The sequence below is a fragment of the Diaporthe batatas genome, assembly GCF_019321695.1.
Source record: "Diaporthe batatas strain CRI 302-4 chromosome Unknown Contig00018, whole genome shotgun sequence".
In the NCBI taxonomy this organism is placed as follows: domain Eukaryota; kingdom Fungi; phylum Ascomycota; class Sordariomycetes; order Diaporthales; family Diaporthaceae; genus Diaporthe; species Diaporthe batatas.
Genome location: NW_025408565.1, coordinates 338,399 through 362,450, shown reverse-complemented (window position 1 = coordinate 362,450; position 24,052 = coordinate 338,399). Strand labels below are relative to the sequence as shown.

Below are 24,052 nucleotides of genomic sequence, written 5' to 3'. Positions count from 1 at the left end.
AATTTAAATTAAATTAAATTAAATTTAAATTTAATATTTCTAATAATTATTATATATTAACTTATATATATTCCTAATACTACTTATATATAAATATTAGAAACTAGGTTAGTTAATTAGGGGCCTCTATTTACTTATATGATTGCTGGTAGTCCTAGTAGGGTAGTCTTGGCAAAGTGTAGTTCTTCTGGCGCCGCAAGGGTCATATGAGTAGCGTCCAATAGTCCATTTACTCAGCTGGGTCGAATGTATGAGAATGCCCGGCAAATTGCTGCATCAGCTCTTGAAACGGTAAAGAGGGTCCAGCCTACCTTGCCGTCATTCCACATAAGTGTGCTTAAAAGGAAATGGTGCCATTAGGCTACCTAGGTACCTAAGTACCTACCCCGGCTCTCAGTAGCAATGCACAACTATTACCGGAGCACTCACACAAATATTTGCGGCCATAAATTGAACATAAAAACTCAAAGTTCCCCAGATACAATCAGAGTTCTAATCAGACACAGTGACGGGCAACTTTTTCGTGACATCGAGCTAGAAATTTTGCTATGCATCCCGTGGTCGCGAAATGACACTCATTACTCAGCAGTCTTTGGCTATAGCAGCCCTGGTTGGTTTGGCCAACGGTTTCGGGTTGGATCAGACCTGCCTCGACATCAAAGGCAATATTTCCAGCTCGAGCGATATCATCATTAGCCCGCGTGAGTAGTCTTGATACATTATCCCAGGGCATACACTGCTCTCTATGACCACTTCGAATGATCTTCTGACTCGTTACTATGAAGTTGATGCAAGGTTCGCCATCGATATTGACCACTGGTTTGCATCGTCCAGCCAAAAGCCAGCTTGTGTCTTTGAGCCCGGGACACCCGAGGATGTCTCCATTGCGGTACGTATCAGCCAAAACAGAAGCCGATTCGAGATTCATCTAGATACCCTTGCCTGTATCATACTGTCTTGTTACTCACGGCTTGCACAACAGATTGATATCATAGCGCAGTCACAGACACCTTTCGCGCTCAAGAGTGGCGGACATACCTCCAACCCCGGTCATTCGAGCACACCGGGTGTGCACATCTCCTTCGCACGCATGAAGCAGGTCAAACTATCCGAAGACAAGTCAAGTGTCGAATTGGGGATGGGTCTGGTTTGTACATCCACCCCTGGGTCATTTGCTCGACAACGCTGATATTCGCCATTTGCAATTCCAGATTTGGGCTGAAGCATACCAAGCGCTGTCCAAAGAAGGTGTCAACGTCGTTGGTGGCAGACTGTCCGGACCCGGCGTCGGCGGATTGACTTTGGGCGGAGGGTATTCCTGGTATGCCGAGTTCAACGGGAGATTTGAACAGACAAATGCTAATAACCGATCACCAGGAAAACAAATCAATTTGGGTTGACCTGTGATACGGTCAAGACCTACAATCTCGTGCTACCGGTATGGCCATATGTACTCAAGGCGTCCCCGGCGCAACTGATACCGGTGCTCTATCTAACTCTATGCAGAATGGGACAATTACTACAGCTTCCGCGAGCACCAACACGGATCTGTTCTTCGCCCTCAAGGGTGGACTGAATAGATTCGGCATTGTCACCTCCATAGTCTACGAGACACACCCACAGCCGCCCCTGATCTACGTAGGCACTGATCGTCCAGCTTGTCCAGACTGGAGCGGAGACTGACGCGAACAGGGCGGCCAACGAATCTATACCGCCGACAAAGCAGATGCGCTCATAAAAGCCACCGAGATATTCACTCGCACTGTCACAGACCCAAAGGCCCAGGTCATCCTGACCCTGGAAGGATTACCTGCGGTAGGTCTGATACCATACGTGCTCTTCTTCTACGACGGCCCGGACCCGGGTGCCAGCTTCGCCATGTTTGACGGCATCCTACCCGTCAACAGCGGGACGATCAAGCAGCCTTTCTCGACCTTCGTGGGAGCGCAGGCGACGCAGCTACTGCAGAGCAGTCGTGGTACCTCGCATACCGTCTCTGTGTCCGCCTTTACGGTCGAACTACTCGAGGTTGTTAAAAAGGAAGTTCAGGTGGGACCATCCTCTCCCTCAATATATCAGTATCCGTATATCTGACCCCAAAGCAGAGCCTCACGGCTCAGCAGTTGCTGCATGGCGGATCTCTTGTAAGCGGGGGCGTCGACCCGTTCCTGGACTACGGCCGGTACGCCACAGACAGCGCGTTTCCTCATGCGGATTCGCCACTCCCGGTAGGAACGCCCATTTAAAGATTGTAATGAACACAGACGACTGACCACGATTGTTTGCAACCCCAGATCAGCATTTACTGCGCCTGGGGCTCGAGCACTGAAGATGAGTTCTGGATTAATGCCGTCAAGCAATCCGTTGCCAATATCAAACAGGCCGCAGTTCAGGCGGGGATTTTCAAAGAGAGCTTCACCCCGTATACAAATTACGCGATAGGAGATACGACGGCTGAGGAGCTCTATGGCACGACGAACTTGGCGCGACTCAGGTCTGTCAAGGCTACCATTGATCCACATGACGTGATGGAGTTAGCTGGAGGTTTCTCTCTAAAGTGACCTCCTTAGCCATGGAAAAGACAACGTTGCGATCCTATTTTAAGCAATCATACACTTCGCACGTGTGCTCTATCAATCCAGTCGATACGCTAGATTAATTTTCTTGTACCGCCAACCTTGTCCAATATCAGTACTCTTCACCCATGCTGTAGAGCTTTGTCTTTTTTTCCCAATGCCATGAAGCTGACCACTTAGCATGTCCACGGGTTGCCGCTCTTTTGTACTCCGTCAAGCCTTTATGCTGCTGGCTGTAGTCCCAAATACTGCATTCGCCATCTGCTTGTCATAAGATGACTAGAACAACATAACAATGATACCTCAACCCTCAAACTACTGTAGTGTTGGACTCTTTTCTTTGACGATGAACACACGCTGGAGAGAGAGTTCGTAGAACCAACCGTAAGGACTGCCTTTTCGACCTATCTATAGATGGCAAAATGCTTTTAAAGTCATCCTGTATGAGAACGCCAGAGTAAAAGATACCCGTACACACCCTGATCCCCATGCCCTCGCATCTAGTTACTCGAACCTGAACGTGTGGCAACACATAACATGTCTATCCTGCCCCGTCACAGCAGCTCAACAGTCAGGGACGCTGACCGGGATGTTGAACGGCACACTCGTAGCAAGACCACTAAGACTAGTCTCCTTGAACTCGTTCCGCATGCCCTGGGCAGTCACCCTCATGGCGCGGATGGCATCGTCGAGCCGCACCTTGGCGGTCCCGTTGCTGCTGAGGGCGAGGTTGGCGCTGGAGATGGCCTTGATGGCGCCGAGGGCGTTGCGCTCGATGCAGGGCGCCTGCACCAGCCCGCCGATGGGGTCGCACGTCAGCCCGAGGTTGTGCTCGATGCCGATCTCGGCGGCCTGCTCGATCGTCTCGGGGCTGGCGCCCATGCACGCGGCGAAGGCGCCCGCGGCCATGGAGCAGGCGACGCCCACCTCGGCCATGCACCCGCCCTCGGCGGCGGAGATGGTCGCGCCCCGCTTGTAGAGCATGCCGATGGCCGCCGAGGTCAGCAGGAAGGTCATGATGTCGCGCTCCGGGTCGTCGCTGATGAACTCGACCGTGTACTTGAGCACGGCCGGGATGATCCCCGCGGCGCCGTTGGTCGGGGCCGTCACGATGCGGCCGCCCGCGGCGTTGGTCTCGTTCACGGCTATCGCGTAGACGGCGAGGTAGTCCATCGCTGGGAACTCTGTCCGCCGCAGCGGCGACGGCATGACTGGGTGGCTGAAGGAGCCGTGGACGCGGGGTGGGCCGCGCTTGGTGATCTTGGCAACCTTCGATGGGGTTGTTGTTGCGGCCGGCGAGAGGCTCGTGGACCCGGGGCCCGTCAGTTGGCTCGGTTCGGGGGTCTCGGTGGCAGTGACGGTCTTGTGTGCGCTCGCCGGGTACAGACCCCGGGTGAGTCGTTTGTACAGGGACGGTGCGCGCCGATGCAGCTTCAGGGATCCTGGGAGCGTGGTGTCCTGGGACTGCTGCACGCCTTCGAGGATGCTGTTGTCCATGACTTCCCAGATGCGCATGACCTTGGTGTATATCTCCTCGTCGGTATAGCCCTGACTCTTTTCGTTTTCGTATACGAGCTGCGCAATGGTGAGGTTGTGCTTGTGGCAGAGGGCCAGTAGACTGGTCGCATCTCGGAACGGATATCGTGGTTGTGCGGTGCTCCTCGTGTCGTCCTCCGGCTCAGCAACGGGTTGTGCATCTCCAACAGCAGAGACCACGACTGCTCCGCTCTCGCCGTGGCCCGCCTCAAGGAGCATCGCATCGCCATCTTTTGGCTTCACCTCGATACCACTCCTTCGATCCCCAGCCGCATCGGATCGCCTGATCTCTTTGTAGAACAAGTTTTCTCCCAAGTCCTTGGGATGTCCGGTCAACGGAGGCTCGGGCTCCTGATCCATGGCGATCGACGCCGCCCTCTGAGATGCCGAAGTCGACAGAGCACCGTTGACGACGAAGCCACCACCGACGCTGAAGAGATCGTTGGTAGCCAGCATGTCACCCTGCTCGTCAAAAACCATGAAACGCATGCCGTTGCTGTGCATGGGCAGCTTCTTTCCCCACTCCCAAACAAATTCCCTATCATAGTCGAAGTCGATCTCTTTACCCTTTCCCGAGGGGAGACCTTGGCCTAGGAACAGCTTCTTGGTGGCCTTGATCTCGGCGAACCGAGCAGGCACATAGGCCGTGTCGACTGTTTCCACATCGGCACTCTCGAGGCCCAGGATCAAGGCTGCCTTGCTGTCAGTAAGCTGTGTCTGGCTCATGTGATTGAGGCTGCAGACATACCCGATGGAGTCATGTGGCCCTCGCCGGTGAGAGCCAGGCTGCCATAGATGGATATCCGAATCTTGTGGACTTTGTGCAAGAGGCCTGCCTCGAGAAGGTCCGTCACGAAAATGTTGCCAGCCCGCATTGGGCCGACGGTATGCGACGAGGACGGGCCAATGCCGATGGAGAACAAGTCGAACGTCGAGATGACAGCATGTTCGTGGTCCGCCTCGCTGTAAGTGCCAGTCTCTTCATCCCGACCAGCTGCTTTTCCCATCCGAATCGAAGTCGTGCTCAATTGCTGGCGCCGTCCTGAGCCCAATTGAGGCTGTGTGGTGGCCCTTGTCAGTCCGACATCGCCTGCTCGGCCCGGCCTGCATGGCCACATGCAAGTCCTCACAGCGCCCACGGCACTCAACGAGGACGGCCGAGGAGACACCCATGTGCTCAATTGCCTCGAGAAGGGAACACCAGAAGGGCCTTGCAGCAGCCTGAGCTGCCGCAGCGATGCACTTCGCATCTTGAGGCCTGGCGTCGAGAAACGAATGGGCGGTGTCTCGTTGTCAACAAAAAAAAAGCCAATGAGTCGAAAGTTTAAGGTCAGCAACAAAGGGACGAGATATCCGGGTAGCACAACAGCTCCACAAAAGCTGGCAGGGGTCCGGATAACACGCATGCGCTATTATGTCATTGGCTGGCTGCTGATACGTTGAACATGAACAACACCCCTAACCCTCGTCTTACATAGTGACCAATTTGGTGGTTGTCAATCCCGAACTTCGTCCATGTTAGTGGTGTTCGGCGTTCACGATACCGTTCAACGGACTACCAAGCCATCAAGATGACCCGAACTGTTGACCAGACACCGAACGAAGTAGCCGCTTGTCTCCGTTATCGGGACCTCTAGGCTTTTGAAGTCTAATAGTCGACAGCTTGGCTGGCCCAATGCGAGGAAATGCTTTTAGATCTTAATTCCAAACTGGCTTCCTGCTTACCTAGGTAGTCATCCGGTGTGGCCCCCAAATTAATGTTCCTCGTCGTCAAACTCAAGCCTTAGAGAAGCTTTGTAACGCTTTTCGAATACAGATAGAGGGTCTATGCCACACTCCTGACGTACAATGTGAATCCGTGATTCATCAATGTCCATAAACCACGCCGGCCGACTGGTGTTGGACAGACTTTTATTCCGTTCCACATTGTTCTGCAGGGCTTCCGAGGGCACTGCATTTATGAAATCAACAACAAAATTCGTCGGATAGGTGGAGGAGCTGGGACTGACGGTCAAAGCACACCGCCGCAGTGTGGTCCGCTCTAAGCAGGACAACCCGGAATTTCCCAGACTCTGAATCTACGATCAATTTGAACTTTGGCTTGCTCAATACAAGATGCCCGATTAAACAGGAATCTAGCAAATCTCTTATGATTTAAGCCAGGTATTAGCCACTTAACCATGCGGAGACAACTTGAACACTAACCGTTGTACCATGACGTGCTCTCCCCATCGCGGGCCAGTCAGATATTGAACCTGTAAGAGCTTTTGGGCAAGTTTGAGGTCCGATACTAGACTCGTCACAACTTTATACAAGTCAGTAAAATACTTATAGTTTGTCGCAGTGGATTTCGAATAGACTCTTACGCGAGGAGCTCGCAAATTCAAAAACCACTTCCGAAAATGCGATTGGCGTGCCTGCGGCTGACGCAGCCAGGTTCTCTTCGGTACATAGAACATCATGCATGGTAATGAATCTAGGCTTGTCCGTCGTGGATAACTTGGTTTTTTGTTTCACTGTCTGAACTCAGCTTCGCGTTAAGACAAAAGGATGTGTGAACAGACCTTGGATGGTGTATTTCTTCCCGACGCCTGATTCCATAGTAGGTCCAGAATGCATCACGAGATTGAAATACCGTTGCGGTAGTAATCCTTGGGATCTCTGCATACTTTGCTCCAGGTCCTGACTCCACGTTTTGCTCAAACTACGGTGTTGTAGTAGCTGCAAAGAGGACATCCTGCCGAGCGCCACGCATTTGTTCTGAGTGATGAATTTCAAACTAAGGAGTCTCGTGCCGTACTTGGTTGAGTCACTAGTATTTCCTCGTTAGATTCATTGGCTCCACGGAAAGAAAGGCTCGGGAGGTAACTTGCGATTTCATGTGAAGCACAGATACAATATTCATGCGGGATGAGATTAGAGAGTTTCTGCCTTCAATTTCCCTTGACCAGGTGGCTTGCAGCAGAGCAAGTCGATCTGACCATTTCTCACACTGTGCAAGCTCTGATGAGAAACGTATAAAGTTAGTTATCGTCTTGTTCAATTCCTTTCCTCTCATTTTCCTTGTTGGTACCCTAAATACTCCAGCCCGATTATCTTTCGAGGCTGGTAGCAAGGAGTGCGCACCACAGAAGACACACGTCGAGATGAAGGGCTCAACTTCTACGCTTAAAGATTGGGGCAAGAGGGGGGGTGCTTACGGCTTGGGGCCACCTGCCGGATCAATAAAGAAACCGGTCGACTTGACGAAGGTCCCTGAAGGAAGATCTGCCACACCAGATGTCCGGAACCTATCACTCTGACTAGGGTACTAATGGGTAGCACTGGACCGGCATCAGATCTGGCAGTTCGATGGGGCCTTTTCAAACTCACACGTGTAGCTCCGGCATGCGTGGGTATTCCTCGAACAAAGACACTCAAATACTCCCCCAGATCTTATGAATTCACCTCCTGTGTTGGCAAGTGAGAGGCTTTGGAATGTTGCCTTTGGACACACCAGAAGCTCCCCGCCACTCCTGGTAGAATTTTCCTGAAACAGCTGAAAGCCGAGTGACTCGCCTCCGAGACCCAGAGCGTGCGTCTGATCCGTGATTGATGCCACCGAAGTGTCATGTGGAGTTGCCTGGCTGGTCAAATTCGTTTTCAAGAATACGAACATTTCTTCAAGCCTCTTGCTATGCTCATATGTTAAAAGGGCCATGCATAGAATCTTGTGTATCCTCAGACGTGAAAGAATTACTAACCCATTCGCCGTGGAAATGGCCAGGTTCAACATCTGGATCTGTGCTTCCACCGAAGCTTTCAGCCCGGAGATATTGTCACTTTCCGCCGCCCATTGTATCTTCATCCATGTCCGCCTCGCATATCCTGACCAATATGATCCTGATGTAAATGATGAGTGAGATGAGGGTCCTGATGCTCGCTCGAGGGTCGAGTATGTCTCGATGAACCTCGTGAAACCGCCAAGGAGGTCGTTGCAATGTGATAACGTCTCTGTAATGAACGTCACTGTAGTTTCATGATGATTGGAAGAGTCCTCCTTGTCCCCCGAGTCCTCGGCCTCCGGTTTAATGTTGAATGTTTCTCCTACCAGTCGAAGGGAACTCGTCAAAGAGCAAAGGAGCTTGTGTAGGTCTTTAAACTCGTTCTCGGCATTCGTAGAGCCCGGAAGAAAAGCCTTTGCGATCTGGAAGGCTATTTCCGACAATGCGATTGCGTCGCCGATGGAGATTGGACTTGGTAACGATATGGCGGACTAATTATTGGGCGGGGAAGTCTCGAAGCCTGATATGCCTCTTCTCATTCGAACTATAACAACACAAAGGCTGCCCGTGGTGTTTATGTCGAGTGGTTCTATCACGGGTTGGGTTTCGCTTTCAAGCATTATATAGCGTATGAATTGGATTAAAGCGATCTCTGAGTTCTTCTTGGAATTGATATTACCCAAAGTCTTTTATATTGACATTGATTGAAAGATGAAAATGAATGGGGCAGGTAATGCTGTGCCGTGTCTTAGGCGCCATTTCCTACCCCACTCCTATGTCGCTTACGGAGCGTTGCCATTCGTTGATACCTAGGTAGACCAGCTGAAAATATGCTGTGAAACTCAACAAGTGTGATCAGCAATCCTTGAGCTACAAGTAGCAAACTTCTTATACCGGAAAGGGCGAAGTATGCCCTGCCCCCATCACCATGTCTCTTCTAGACCGCTAATCATTAGTGGTGCTCAGTAAGCGCTTTTTTATTGTTCCTGCTGTGACCGGGCAATGGCTCCTCCATTTATTCGAGCATGTACCCGTACGTCCATTATGACCTTTTCACGTGATACTGAAAAGGTCTCTCAACAAGCATGAACTCATCCACAGCTCCGACCCATGTGCCTCACACTAGTTCGCCCATCAGTTGTATTGGGGGCAAGCGATGAGCCACATTCGAAGCCATGACAACCTTCTGGGACCGACTGGCATCCTCAGCACTGTTTACATCTTCGTTACGGACAGCTGACATCTCCGCGTTCAATGGACGAGCCCAAGCAGCTTCGCGTCCAGGCCTGGATGGAAGACATGCTAGTGTCGGTGCTGCACGAATCCTGCACCTGTCAACAATAATGATTGACATTCAGGTCAAGGAATTTGTCTCTCATACGAGACTTGTTCAAAGGTTTTTGAGCACGAATGATTCAAGTGCTGCGGAGGCATCTTATTCTTTCAGAATCCCAGACAAGGCTGCAGTCACACCCTTCAAGCTCGAGATCGGAGAACACCATGCTATCGAGGACAAATCCAGGCCATCCAAACGAGCCAAAAAGATTTATACTCAAGCGGTCCACAGCATGACACCTGCCGCTGTTTTGAGTGAGGTGGAGCCTGGGGTGTTTGAAGCCAATCTTGGCCGTATACCACCAGACGTCGAAGTAACGATTGTGGTCAAATTCGCGGAGCATGTGCAATTCAATGCTAAAGGAGACCTAATTATCAAGTATCCAGCTTTATCGGACTCGGCCTGGTTATCGTCTTCAGAGGACACAAGGATATCTCTCAAGGTTGAGATAATTCAACAAGGCTTGCTTACAGTATCTAGCCCCACGCACCAAAGACTTCTCAGTATCAACGCTGGAGTAATGAGTGCAGCTAGAGAGGCAGGAAGCTTTGCTTCACTCGAACAACCTACGGAACAACCTGCTTCCGATCGGCCAAATTCAGCAACCGTCAGTCTGTCAGCAAGTCGAAAGGCTCTCAAAAAGGACTTCGTGTTGGTCACAGAGACAGCAAACGAGCCCGAGAGAACAGTGGCTTCCTTATCAACTGTCAATAGATTCGGGCATGCTGTGCTATCTGTGAAATTTCGACCTTGCGACCTTTTCACTTGTGACAAAGGTAGCCAGTGGTCGTTTGATATCGACCTGGACCATCCGTGGGACCGCTGCAGTTTCGACTTCCGCGAAATGAATTTGACGAGGATCCAGACCCGTCAAGCAAGCCTCTCACCGAGCAAATTTCACTTTATTCAGAGCCCGAAATTGATGCCAAAAATCTCACGTCGGCAGAGTTGTTCAGTGTTCTTCTTGCTCGACCTCGGGAATTCCTCCGATTTATTTCTCGACTCGGTGTCTATCACGGCAAGATCCAGTTGGTACATCTGTGATACCAAGAGAGTCAGTGTGGAGAGAACAAATACTACAGACAGTACACTCCAAAAGCTATGCGTGAGCTCCATTCTACGGGACGCATACAACACTCTGATGTCAAAGACGCCGCACCGTGCCTACACAGACAGCCAGTCGCTGGGGTCCCTTCTTAAGAGTGCCGAGCGACTAGGACAAATGTACTCTTTATGCAATCATTGGACCAGCAAAATTGCAGCGGACTCCATACGACTTACTGAAGATGATCCCGATTCCGATGAACCTGTATTATTTGAGGATGACTTGTATCGCCTTGTTCTGCCAACGGATTTCCCTTTCGCAAAATATGGCGCCCTGAAGTTGCCACATTCCAATAGGGATATCGAGCAAGTCTGCGGCGTTTCCAGCAACGCCGACGCCGAGGCACCCGAGGCAGAGGCCAAGGTATCACGACAATCCCAGGCGGACAAGGAAAGCAAGCCCAAGAAACGGCAGCGAAACGGTTCCCCGGCGAAGTCGAATGAGGACGATGAAGAGGACGGCGGCCTGCTAGTCGAGTACCCAGACCCGGCTCCATCAGCACCCACGCGCGGCCAGGACTTCGGGCCGGCGTTTCCGTCAGCATTCCGGCGCTTCTCCGAGCTTGTCCGCGACTATATCCCTGAGTCATATGAGGACAACGACGCCGAATATGACGAGGAGGATAACCTGGGCAAGGAGGACTTCCTGGGCGAGGAAGAGTTCCTGGGAGTGGATGTTGACGGCGACTTCGTGGCGGAGCTGGAGAAGGAGTTGGAGCAAGAACTCAGCGGCCTCGATATGGAAGATGCAGAGAGCGAAGTTAGTGAGGACGATGGCATTGACTACAACATGGAGATGAAGGACGAAAAGCCTGAAGCCGTCATCCCTCTGGCCACAGTAGCCTCCGTATCACATGGACGGAGCAACAAATCGCCCAGGGGCAGCAATACAGACAGCGTGTCCGACTGTCCTCTCCATGGAATGTCCACGACTGCACGACTGCCGCCGCCTATCAGCCATACCAGCGTTGGAACTGCAGCCCCTGTTCAGGAACGCCCCAAGCGCAGCAGCATCCAGTCTTGCCCCTGCAATACAGAGTCGGAGCCACTTAACTTGAGCGCTTCGCCGCAGGAGATGCATTTGGAAGAATCGGATGACCTGGACCACACCGACTCTGGCCATCAGGCCAATGAGTCATATCCTCACCCGGGATCCAACGCGACGTACACGCTTGGAGTGGACCTTCGGAAGCGCGTATATAATCGATTCAGCTCTGGAACCCGGATGTGGCTTGTCGAGCGTCTGAAAGCAAGTACTCGCAGCATATATGAACCGTCAGAACTGGAAACCGTGGCTGATACCATGCTCGTGCTCGCCCTTGTCAAAGCCTGCTTTGCCCAGCGCTACAGGCAGGTGGAAGAACATGTTGGTTTGATCTTGGACAATTGGCAGAACCAGAAGACGATTCTGGATGACCTCATAATGCGAATGGTGGGCGAAGATGATGATGATCGAGAAGAACGCGATGAATTTTTGTCCACGGATCTACTTGAACTACTGTCGTTATGAAGCTTGGGGAGAGGGGTTATGGTGGCCTTGATAACTGTAATCCGTAGACGAGATTCCGTGTACTGAAATTGCATTGCTTTCTGATTTGAAGCTTTCTTGTGGCTCAATACGGATCATCTCGAAGAGAAGGGACTTTGAACAGCATCATAAATCTTCCAAATGTTGGCAACCGAATTGACGGGCCTGTCAATAAGGCCAATATTAAGCCAAGTTACCGACGCCCTAAGCACCGTGTGCACTGCTAATAGCGATCATAACCTTGGATATTGCTATTTCTAAGCTATAAACTATTGGAAAAGTCTACTAGCTAATAAGATAGATAAGTAGATAATAGAAAGAAAGAATGTAATACTTATTAAAACTTTAAGACTTTTAGCTAATATAATTAGTATAAGAGTGTTAAAGTTTAAAGAAAGTGTTTTCTATATAATTAAGTTTTTAATATTCTTATATAATATTATAATTCTTTACTTCTAGGGATAGATATATATAATATCTATGGATGTAATAAATGGGGTTGATGAACTTATGTCTTTTTTTCGTGTTTTCCAATGAAAGTAGGCGATCGTGATATACATAATAAGACGGTCCTTATAACCTATAATAAAAGAAGGTTTAAATTATCTATAAAGAATTATTAATTTAAAACTAAAGTTACTTAAAAAATAATATAAAAAAAATAATAAAGCTATAATTCTATATTATAAAAAATATAAAAATTATTTAAACTAATAAAATAAATAAAATATATAAACTTATTAATTAATCCTATAAATATTTAACTTATAACTTTAATAATCCCCCTCTTTTAAAAAAATAATTAACTATATTATTAATTAAAGTTAAACTTATAACTTTATTAATAACTATTTAAATAATACTTTCTAAACCCTTATAAAAATAATTTTTAAAACTTATTATTATATTAAAACTTTAAAACCTTAAATTATAATAGTTTTTATATTATATAATAATTAAAATAATTAATACTTTAAATAAATACTCTATAATTAACCTTTTATTTTATAAAGTAATCTATACTTTATTATTATTTTATTATAATATTACTTTTAATATTCTTTTAATATTAAAGTTATAATTACTTTAATTATAAAGTATATTATAATTAATAATATTATTTATTTCCTTTTATATTATATACTATTAAATAATATCTTTATTTATTATAAATATTTTAATTAAAAATATACCTATTTTATACTTCTATTTAATATATTATTATTATTAATTAAATTATATTAGTTTATTATTATTATTATAATTTAAAACCTCCTCCTCTTATAATTAAATATATAATTACTTTTATAATTAATATAAAACTTTAATATTATTAAAGTAAATATTATAGTATACCTTTAATATAATTAATATATATTTAAAGTTATTAATTAAATATTATTTTAAATTAAAATTCTAATTTTCTAATAAATTTAATAAAATAATATTTTATATAAAACTTTAAATACTAAAATTTTATCTACCTTTTACTCTTTTCTTTATTAATAATTTTACCTTTAAATTAAAAAAAGCTACTTTAAAAAAATTTTATAAGTTAAATTATAATTAATTAAATATAAATATTTTATAATTATATTAAATTAAAAACTTTAAATTTAAAGAAATAAAAGGAATTATTACTTATAATATAATAAAATTATTAAATAAAAATATTTAAATTTATTATATAAATAATTAATTATTTATATTTTTAATAATAAAAATATAATTATTAATATTAAAATTAAATTTATAATAATATTAATTTATTTATTTTATTATATACTTTTAAGCTTATTATATTACTATATAAACTTTATTAATATAACTTTATAAAATATAAATTATATATTAAATTTTATTTTATAATAATTATTTTTATATAAAAGTAATATTTTATTATTATATTTAATATTTTTAATTAAAAAAATTAAAAATAAATTTTATTTAAATTTTAAAAGGTAAAAACCTATTAAAGAAATTATATAATAAATAAATTTAAATAAAGTTTAAAACTAATATTACTTTAATCTAATTATTCTAATAATAATTTATAAATATATATAACTATTAATTAATTTACTAAAAAAGTTTTAATTTACTTTAAAACTAAAAATAACTTATAATAAATAACTTCTATTAAATATTTATAATATAATAAAGTTTATTAATAAAAATAAAATAAATTAAAGGTTATAATTAAAAATAATAAATTTAAAAGATTAAATATATAAAAGATTTTTATAATAAAATAAACTACCTATATTATAATATAAATATTTATATAAAAATATATTATATAATTTTAAATAAATAGTTTATTATTATTAATAGATTATTTAAATTAATTTTATTCTTTAATATACTCTTAAAATTAATTATTAAATATTATTATAACTAATAAAATATAAATAATAATTTAAATAAATTTAATATTTTATTATAAAGATATTTAAAGAATTAATATAAATAATTATTTATTAATTATATAATATTTATTTATAAATTAAATTATTAATACTTATATTATATTAATTTAATAGTTTTATTTTATTTTAAATATATAATTATAATATAAAAATAAATATTATTAATAACTTTAATATAAAGTATATTATAATTTAAAATTATTAATTTATTATAAAAATAATATACTAATTATTAATAAACTTTTAATTATTTATACCTTATTTTATTAAATTATAATAATATTTTAAAATTAAATAATTATAATTAATATATAATAAAATATTTAATAATTTAAGTTTAAACTATTTAAAAATAAAAATATAACTATTAATAAATAGTTAAAGTTATTATAAACTATATTATTATTAATAAAGTTCTTTATATTTATAAATATTAACTCTAAATTTAAATATATACTTTTAATATTAAATAAAATAAAATCTAATTAATTATTAATTTAAAAATAAAAATATTATATACCTTTAATTTAATATTTTATTAACTTTATAAAAACTTAAATAATCTAATAGATATTTAACTATTTTTCTAAAATTTTAAGTTTATTAAAATATTAAAATAATATATTAATTAATATATTTTAAATATTTAAGTAATATAATAGTTTAAAATTAAAATAAACTAAAACCTACTTATTTAATTTATTAAAAGTTTAATAATTATTTTATATTATAAAACTTTAAAGTATAATAATTAATAATAATTTAAATAAAATAAACTAAAGGTTAGTTAATTTTAACTCTTAAAACTTTAAAAATATACTATAATTAAAAGCTTTTATTATAAATTAAATAATTTATTTATATATTTAATATTATTTTAAAAATATTTAATTAAATATTATTTATTATTATTATATTATTAAAAGAAAATATTAATTATAATATTATTAAATATATTTATTTTAAATATATATAAAATTAAATATAAAATAAAATAATATTAAAATATTAATTATATACTTTTAAAATAGTTAAAAAAACTTAATATTTTAAAGTTTATTAAAACCCTTTACTCTTATATATAAACTATATTAAAGATTTAATAATTTTACTATATATAAGGATAAACTTTTAATAAAATTATAAAATTAAAAGATTTTATATTTTTAATATTATAAATATTTATTAATTATAAATAATTTTAATCTTTTAAAATTTATAAAAATATTATTAACTTTTATAATATAATCTATAAGTTTAATACTTAAAATATAAAACTTATATTTCTTTAAATTTATTTATAAACTTACTTTATATAGGTATTTAAATATAATAATAATATATTAAATATATTTATTTTATTTTAAAGTAAATAATAATATTATTAATATATATATATAAAATTACTTAAAATACTTTTAAAATATATTATTAATATATTATTAAAAATAAATAAACTATTAAATAAATTAAATAATATAACTTTATATTTAAATAACCTTTATTTTATATAAAAGATTATTATATAATTAATTTCTTTTATAAAATATATTTTATAAAAGTTTAATAAATATTAATCTTTATAAAAATATTAACTTAATTAAATTAATTTAATATCTTATTTATTAATAGAATTAAATTATAATTCTTTTAATAATAATATTAAATTTTTAAAATCTATATAAAATTAAAGGTTATTATTAAGTTTAATAGTTATAAAGATAAATAATATTTAAGGTATAATTATAAATTTAATAAACCTTTTATAAATTCTTAATAATATATACTTTAATTATTTTAACTCTTTTAAATAATATTTTATAAAAGATTTTATATTTAATTATAAATATAAAATTTACTTTAAATAATAATTTAATCTTTAAATTATATAATTAATATAAAATTAAATAATTTAAATCTATCTTATTAAAAGTTTATAATAAATAATAATATTACTTTAATATTTTTATTAAAACTATTTAATATAACTTTTATTATTATAAAATATATTTTTAATTATATTAATTTATTTATTATAAATATATCAATTAATTTAATAAAGAGATATAATAAAAGTAAGTAAATTTTTATAATTAATTAAAGTAAAAAAGTTTCTATTTAAACTTTATTAATTTTTATTTTATAATACTTTATTTAATTAATATCCTTTTATATAATATATATATATTATTAATATTATAATTATTTAAATAATTTTAATTTTTTAATAGTTTTATTATTATTATTAATAAGCTTTTATTTTTAAGGGATAGTATAAATATAAATATTAAAAGAGTTAAAAAAATAGTTATATAAAGTATTCTTTATTTTTAAGTTTATTAAAAGAATTAAATAAAACTTTATTAGGTACTATTTATTTAATAATATAGAGTACTTTATTTATAAATAGTAACTTTAAGTTTTATAATCTCTTATATATAATTTTAATTATTAACTTTAATAATTCTTTTAAAATAAAAGTAAAAATATTAAAATAAATATTTTATTTTAAAAGTTATCTTTTACATTAAATATTAAAAATTATATTATAATTATATATTTATTAATATTTAATAATTATTTTATAATATATATTTATTATTATTATAAATAATTAGGATAATAATATTTATTAATAATTAAGTTAATAATTAAAGTATTATTAATTTTTAAAATATTTACTTTTAAATCTATTAATTAAATATAATTAGAGTTTTAAAATATATTTAATATTAAAATTTAAATTAACTTTAATATAAAGTTTATATTAATAAAGATTATTCTATTTACTTTATATTTATAAATCCTTTTATATTTATATTATTTTTATTATTAACTATTATATAAAGTATTATTTATAATTATTTATTAATTATATAAATAAAAACATTATATAAAATATTTATAAATAAATTCAATTTTCTTTATTAATATAAACTTTATTTAAAAATATATATATATTTTTAAAAGAAGTTTATTTACTTTAAAGTTATTAATTTTAAATTAAATTAAATAAAAGCTTATTATAAAGTACTTTAATTTAAATAATATAGTTATAATAATTAATTTTATAATTATAATTATAAATATTATTATTAAAATAATAATTTAAGTTTTAAAATAATTAATATTTATATATTTTATATCTTTATAATAAAAATAAATACTTTTAATAAAAAGTTTAATTAATTTATCTTTTATTAAGTTATTCTATTTAATATAATTATAAATAAAAAGGTTATTATTATTAATTTAATTTTTATTAATATTATTAATATCTTTAATATTATATTTAAAATTATTATTATTATAATTACTATTTTATTTCTTTTTATTATTTAAATTATTATAGTTAAAGTTTTATTTATTATTTTATTTATTATTATTAATATTATTATTAAAAACTTTATTTTATATAATTAATTAATAAATTATTAATTCTAATTAATTATTTATATTTAAATATAATAATTTTTAAATATAATATTTATATTTTAAACTTAAAAAAGGAAATTATATAAATAAAGAATTAAAGTAAACTTTTATATATTTTATTTTTATTTACTTTTAAAAGTTAATATATATTAGTTAGTTAAATAAAGTTATTATAAAAGTAAAGAATTTATTATTAAACTTTATAATTAAAATATTAAAATTAATTTTTATTTATAACTTTTATTAAAGTTATTATATTTATTTTTAATTAAATAAAGAAAGCTTTTATTATAAAATATAATTAAAATAATTAAGCTTTAAAATAAATTCTATAATCTTAATAATAATACTATTTATTTAATTTTTAATTATTATTACTTTATTATATTTATTAAAATAATAATTTATATTTATATTTAATTTATTTTAAAGTTAATACTTTTATATTTTAAAATTTAATTTATTTTTAATTTCATTATTATATTAAATAAATAAAAATATACTTTAATAAAGTATTTTATTAGATAAAGGTAAGTTTTAAATATTAATAAAGTTAATAGTTTATATATATAACTTAATATTTTTAAATTAAAATATATAAACTTTCTTTTATAAATTTATTTTTATAAAATTAATTTAATTAATTTTATTAATTTTATTAATTTTATTAATTTTATTAATTTTATTAATTTTATTAATTTTATTAATTTTATTAATTTTATTAATTTTATTAATTTTATTTAACTATTATTAAAAATTAATAATTATATTTTAATTCTCTATACGTTAATATATTAAAATAATTATATATTTTTAATAATATTATAATTTTAATTTTTACTTTTAAATTTATAATAAATTTATTATATTTAGTAATAGTTAATTTAAATTAACCTTATAAATAATTAAAAGTAAAGATAATTTATATATTACCCTTTAATATTTATAAATAAAAATAAACTTTTATAAATTAAATAAAATATTTTATTTATTCCTTAATATAAAATAAATTAATATTAACTCTTTAAAATAATAATATCATTTTAATAATTTAAGTAAAAAAACTTAAATTTATAAATTTAAAAATAAAACTTATTAAATATTATTTATAAAATTAATTTAAATATAAAACAAATTTATTAACCTTTTATTAAAAGAGTTTAAAGTATATAAATTAAATAAATTACTTTAAGCTATTTAATTTTATTAATAAAATCCTTTTAAATATTAAATTATTAATAAAAATTAATTTAAAAAATTAATTTAAAAAAAAATAACTATATATTATTTAATTATAAATATATTAATATAATTAATAAACTTTTAGTTTTATTATTTTTAATATTAATATTAATATTATTTTAAAATTTAATTAATTATAAAATTATATTAAATAAAAGTTTACTTACTTTTAAATAAAATTAATTTAAATAGATTAATAAAACCTTTTAAAGTTAAATAAAATTTATTTAAATTAATTAATATTAAATTAAACCTATTAATATAAATTAAATATTAAAATATTTTAAAAATAACTTTATTATCCTTATTATTAATATTTTTAAATTTATTATTATTTTATTATTATTTTTAATATTTATAAAAGTATTAATTTTTTATTTAAAGTCCTTTAGGTTTTTATTTATAAGGTTAATAATTTTATAAATTATTATAATTAATTAATTAAAAAAATAAAAATTTAATTAAAATAAATATTTTTATAATTTTTTAAATTATAAAATTAAATAGTTTTAAATTAAAATAATTTTTATAATTTATAATAAAAAAAACTTAAATTATTTATAAAGAATTATTAATTTAAAACTAAAGTTATTTAAAAAATAATATAAAGGAAATAATAAAGCTATAATTCTATATTATAAAAAGTATAAAGGCTATTTAGACTAATAAGATAAGTAAAGTATATAGACCTATTAGTTAATCCTATAGGTGTTTAGCCTATAGCTCTAATATATAGTAAGTGGACTTGGATTTATGACTAGGGATGTTGCTGAATTTTGGGAAGGGCTGTAGTGTTGGGTGGGACTAAAACTGCTCCAAACCAAAAGGGGAATCCCCAATGGAGGAATATGAGCTCTTGGGCCTCCCATAGGTGCGTCCTACTATATGGAGCCTTAAGTTGCTATTAATTAGTGTCCGTGTTGCAGCTTCCAGGGCGACATCGACCATCTGTGCAAAGGGCCAGAGCTTGTCCCCAGGGAGATGGATCGAACTCGTTCATGTGCATCGTCAAGATCCATCATTCCCAATGCTAATGGGTGCCAATATTGAGTTCCACGTCGCGTGGGTACGTACGAGATGATGATTCTTGAACAAAGCAATGTGCGGGTCGGGCCGACACAACTAATAGTTCGAACAATGCTACACGATATGATGCAATGTCTCCTCTCTGTGAAGGAGGGCGGATCACATGTTTATTGATGGGCAATCGACATGAGAACGGAAATTCGCGCACCCTCAATCGGAAGGCACGCACCCTCCCTACTATTCGACCAATCAGAGCACAGGACCTTAAAGTCTTCACAACTTCAACACATAAGGCTTCTTCACAATTAAGGGACCACAAACAGGGCGGGTTGGTCCTCTGGGAACTTGGGTCGTGCCTACCGGCCCTACTCACGGCCCTCCGCTATGCTTTGCGCTCCGGGGCTCGCCCCCTTCGCCCCAGCCAGCCCTTCGAGAAGAAGTCGTCTTGTATTCTATACTTCTTAGTCAGCAAATAGGTGCGCGCCTTCCGATTGAGGGTGCGCGAATTTCCGTTCTCATCGACATTGGTCCCCTGGATTACCTCCATGACGTTGTTATCGCGACGGCGGCTCCTAGGGGAAAAGCTTCGGATCATTCGATCCGCTCTCAACACTGTTTACAGCCTGTGCGTGCATCCAGCCTGCCCATATTTAGTTTGAACTACCACGAACGAGTCTCGGGTATCGTCCGGGGCATAGCACTGGCCTGGTAAATAAAGACTGTTCCCCGAAATTATGTGGCAGAAGGTCCCTCAAGTCTTTTCAGTCATACTATGGATGCATCTGTATAGATGATCCTCGCCGTTCACGTATTGACAATATTACCCCACGGCGAAAGATGACCGCAACAGCTCCCGAAGTGTCATTTCCTGCCATGGAGGACAACTTTGCTGGATGCTTTGGGGCGCAGGTGAATGACACACAAGATGATGACAGTGGGTCCATTTCCTTTCCAGATAACAGCACCTGAGCGTTTGGCCAAGGCTGAATGGATCCCACCGGTAGGAAGGGAACCCGCAGAGGCGACACCAGCGGCGAAGCCCAAAGTCGAGGCTTTAAAAATCGCAAAAAAGCTCGTAGATGCTCATCTGCGGAAGTTCTCGCAATCCTCCCAAGCCACCTCCTCCGATTCCCAAGCTGTCGGGTCTTTGCCACCCCATCACAACGACCCGCCGGTGGGCAGTCCAGGACATGATGACAGTGACAGCTTGGCCCAGGAGGGTCTCCTGGGGATCATCATGGACGTCTGCAAGCTGCATGTCAACGATGCCATCCACGACATTCAAAGGCCAGCGGTTCCCTTCCGCACCTCGACCTTCGGAAAAATATCTTTCCGAGAGCGAAAGCCGTCTTACCTGGATCTTGAATGGGAAGACGAGGATCCATATGAGGCTGCAGGCGCATCGTCCTCACACAGTCCGCTCTCCGGGGATAGTTATGGAGACAAGCTGAGGCCGCTCCCGCTTCGGGTAGAATCAGGGAGCAAGTCGAAGGATCTCAATGACCAGTGGGCAAATGAAAAAGAACAGACAAAGACGCACCTTACGGAGATTATCAGGAGCCACATTAGCCGACATATTTATCTGATCAGGCTCTGTCGCGCTTTGATGCTCTATGGTGCACCCACGCATCGCTTGGAAGAGTAAGTGGCGTCTCCTTCGACATTGTATGATCACCTTTCTGGGTAGTGCATGAGATCTATTGTCCTGGTTTGAGCTTCTTGTGTATCAAGCAGGAGGTAGTCCTTTCTCTCTTGGACGGCGTGTCGGCGTATGAACTGATTCTTTACTTTTACAGATATATGTCAACCTCGGCGGAGGCCATAGGAATCAATGCACAGTTCCTGTACGCACCAGATTGCATGCTCATATCCTTTCTCGTAAGTATCCCGTTGCATCAAGACATCCACCGGCGCTAGGCGATAAGCCGCTTACTTCGTTCTCGGTTATTGCAGGACAAGGGTACTCAAACCACCAAAATGACGATGGTCACAGTCCCCCAAGGAACGGACCTTGGGCGGATGAGCTGTGCGCACGACATATACGTGGACGTCCTGCACGGCACCATCCCATTTGAGGAAGGAACCGGCCGCCTACAAGAGCTCATGAGCCAGGAAGCCCGTTATGGCGACTCTATTTGCGTCTTCATGTGTAAGCCCGGCCCCACGAATGGGAGCTCGAGCTTGGTGTTGACTACGTGAACTCACAGACGGCTGTGCGTGCGCCTGTGTCGCCCCATTCGGTTTCCTGGGCCGCTGGGTCGATCTCCCCGTGGCCTTCATCCTCGGATGTCTGCTCGGCTTGATGCGTCTCTACTTTGCCCGGAATCGACTCTTCTCCAACGTCTTCGAGATCGTCGCTTCCATCGTCATATCATTCTTGGCCAGGGCATTTGGCTCGATACAGGGAGGGCAGACCTTCTGCTTCTCGGCCCTGGCACAGGCTGGTATTGCTTTGATTCTCCCCGGGTGTAGGTAAATTGTGTGACGATAAACCATCTGCATTGCTGATGGACGACCTAGACATGTTCCTTTGCGCGAGTCTCGAGCTTCAGACGCGCCACCTCATTGCCGGCGCCACACGGATGATGTACGCTATCATTTACACGCTCTTCCTCGGCTATGGCATCACGATCGGAGCCGTCCTGTGAGTCCTTCGTATCGCTATAGGCTTATATTGCTTGATCCATGTATATCTTTATGCCGCTTCAAACTCATTGCTGACGGGACGTGGAGCTAGTTACGGCGCCATGGATAAGAATGCGACAAGCGAAATCACATGCCCTGCCCCCTTGCAAAAAGAATGGAACCTACTATTCGTCTCCCTGTTCACCATCTGTGTTGCCATAATCAACCAGGCACAATGGAAGCAGATGCCTGCCATGCTCTTGATCTCCATCTCTGGTTATGCCGTCAACTGGCACGCTGGAAATTTCTTCAAAGGCGCGTCAACGGTGTCTAACACACTTGGAGCCGTGGCCATCGGTGAGTCCCTTTTAGTCACGCATCCTTAATGAACATCGTGACTGTCAGCAAGGTCATCCATGACAGCATTAGCTAAACAGTGTGAATGCGTATTTTTCCTAGGTCTTATTGCAAACCTCTATTCCCGCTTTGGCGTTGACCCATCCCTTGCGCTATACGCCTGGGATCACTACATCAAGTTGTGGGTTCGTCGTGTACGAAAGCGATGCTCCAGGGCAGGCGATGTCGAGGGCGGAGGGAATCCAGGTCATGCGGAATTCCCACAACAGAGCCAGGCAAGGACTGGATATGGCGTTGTGGGGGCTGTAATGCTACCTGCGATATTGTGAGTCAAACCATCATTTCCACTGGAATTGTCTGGCAGCCCGTCTTGCGTCTGCGGGATTTTTCTGTACTACATGCAGAACCCCAGACTTTTCAAGAGAGTGATGAACAGCAGATCTAACAGTTATTCAGTGTGCAGGTTCCCAGTGGGCGTAAGTGAAGTAGTTATCCTAACGGCGGTCATTTGATCGAGTATTATCTCGCCATGTGATAGCCAATACGAAATCGAGTCTTAGGGCACAATCAAGCTAACTTACCTCAGTGGCCATCGGCGGCAGCCTTCTCGCAGGCATCAAAAGCGCGGACTGGATCACATCAGAGGAAGTGGGCGAATCGGCCGTTGAGGATCTGACGGCCTCGACGGGCATCGCGATGAACGTCACTACCCAGGTCATCCAAGTGGCCATCAGCATCTCGGTTGGTCTTTCGATCAGCGCCTTGCTGGTTCATTTGCCGCTAGACTTCGTGAGCAAGAAAAAAGGTGGTGTTTTTGTGTTTTAGCTACCCTCGCCAAGGCTCATTTGAGCTCACCCTGTGGCATTCATCCATTCACACCAAGGCTGCAAAGCAGCTGGCCGGCAATATGCGGCCAGCCCTCAATTCAAGTTCTCGTCCGAATAGGCGAAGTGCCTGCTGAGATCTCCAGAGACACGGATAATATGCATGCATTCTATTTCTTGCGGTGATTTCTTTCGGATGATGGGCCTTTGAGCGTTTACCATTATATGAAGGCGCCATATATGCCTTCGGACGTATGCGGAATAGAAGAG

General features: G+C 37.6%; 4 protein-coding genes across 4 annotated transcripts; 3 read left to right on the top strand and 1 right to left on the bottom strand.

Moving 5' to 3' along the window:
- Positions 1-262: 262 nt before the first annotated feature.
- Positions 263-2,704, top strand: KVR01_012190 (uncharacterized protein). Its single transcript, XM_044794739.1, has 9 exons — positions 263-701; positions 786-889; positions 983-1,147; positions 1,212-1,321; positions 1,378-1,438; positions 1,507-1,638; positions 1,693-2,049; positions 2,106-2,228; positions 2,295-2,704. Exons 1-9 carry the CDS (start codon positions 569-571, stop codon positions 2,559-2,561), a joined length of 1,452 nt encoding a protein of 483 aa, XP_044638768.1. The 5' UTR covers positions 263-568; the 3' UTR covers positions 2,562-2,704.
- Positions 2,705-2,773: 69 nt separating this feature from the next.
- On the bottom strand, positions 2,774-5,418 carry KVR01_012153 (uncharacterized protein). Its single transcript, XM_044790779.1, has 2 exons — positions 4,861-5,418; positions 2,774-4,804 (listed from the first exon to the last, which is right to left on the bottom strand). Exons 1-2 carry the CDS (start codon positions 5,360-5,362, stop codon positions 3,141-3,143), a joined length of 2,166 nt encoding a protein of 721 aa, XP_044638731.1. The 5' UTR covers positions 5,363-5,418; the 3' UTR covers positions 2,774-3,140.
- A 5,080-nt stretch (positions 5,419-10,498) lies between these two features.
- KVR01_012308 (uncharacterized protein) lies at positions 10,499-11,826 on the top strand (the record flags this gene model as incomplete). The annotated part of the gene is made up of 2 exons (XM_044791523.1): positions 10,499-10,521; positions 10,614-11,826. 2 exons carry the CDS (start codon positions 10,499-10,501, stop codon positions 11,824-11,826), a joined length of 1,236 nt encoding a protein of 411 aa, XP_044638886.1.
- An 8,840-nt stretch (positions 11,827-20,666) lies between these two features.
- On the top strand, positions 20,667-23,783 carry KVR01_012277 (uncharacterized protein; the record flags this gene model as incomplete). Its single annotated transcript, XM_044789540.1, has 10 exons — positions 20,667-20,910; positions 20,981-21,617; positions 21,773-21,854; positions 21,930-22,125; positions 22,184-22,444; positions 22,497-22,620; positions 22,744-22,958; positions 23,061-23,283; positions 23,415-23,434; positions 23,545-23,783. The coding sequence occupies exons 1-10, from the start codon at positions 20,814-20,816 to the stop codon at positions 23,781-23,783; spliced, it is 2,094 nt and encodes a 697-aa protein (XP_044638855.1). The 5' UTR covers positions 20,667-20,813.
- Positions 23,784-24,052: the final 269 nt, after the last annotated feature.

Coding starts and splice junctions, on each gene's coding strand:
- KVR01_012190 (XM_044794739.1), top strand. CDS start 569: ATGACACTCATTACTCAGCAGTCTTTGGCTATAGCAGCCCTGGTTGGT. Junction 1,439..1,506: donor CCTACAATCTCGTGCTACCG/GTATGGCCATAT, acceptor AACTCTATGCAG/AATGGGACAATTACTACAGC. Junction 2,050..2,105: donor TTGTTAAAAAGGAAGTTCAG/GTGGGACCATCC, acceptor ACCCCAAAGCAG/AGCCTCACGGCTCAGCAGTT.
- KVR01_012153 (XM_044790779.1), bottom strand. CDS start 5,362: ATGCGAAGTGCATCGCTGCGGCAGCTCAGGCTGCTGCAAGGCCCTTCT. Junction 4,805..4,860: donor GGGCCACATGACTCCATCGG/GTATGTCTGCAG, acceptor ACAGCAAGGCAG/CCTTGATCCTGGGCCTCGAG.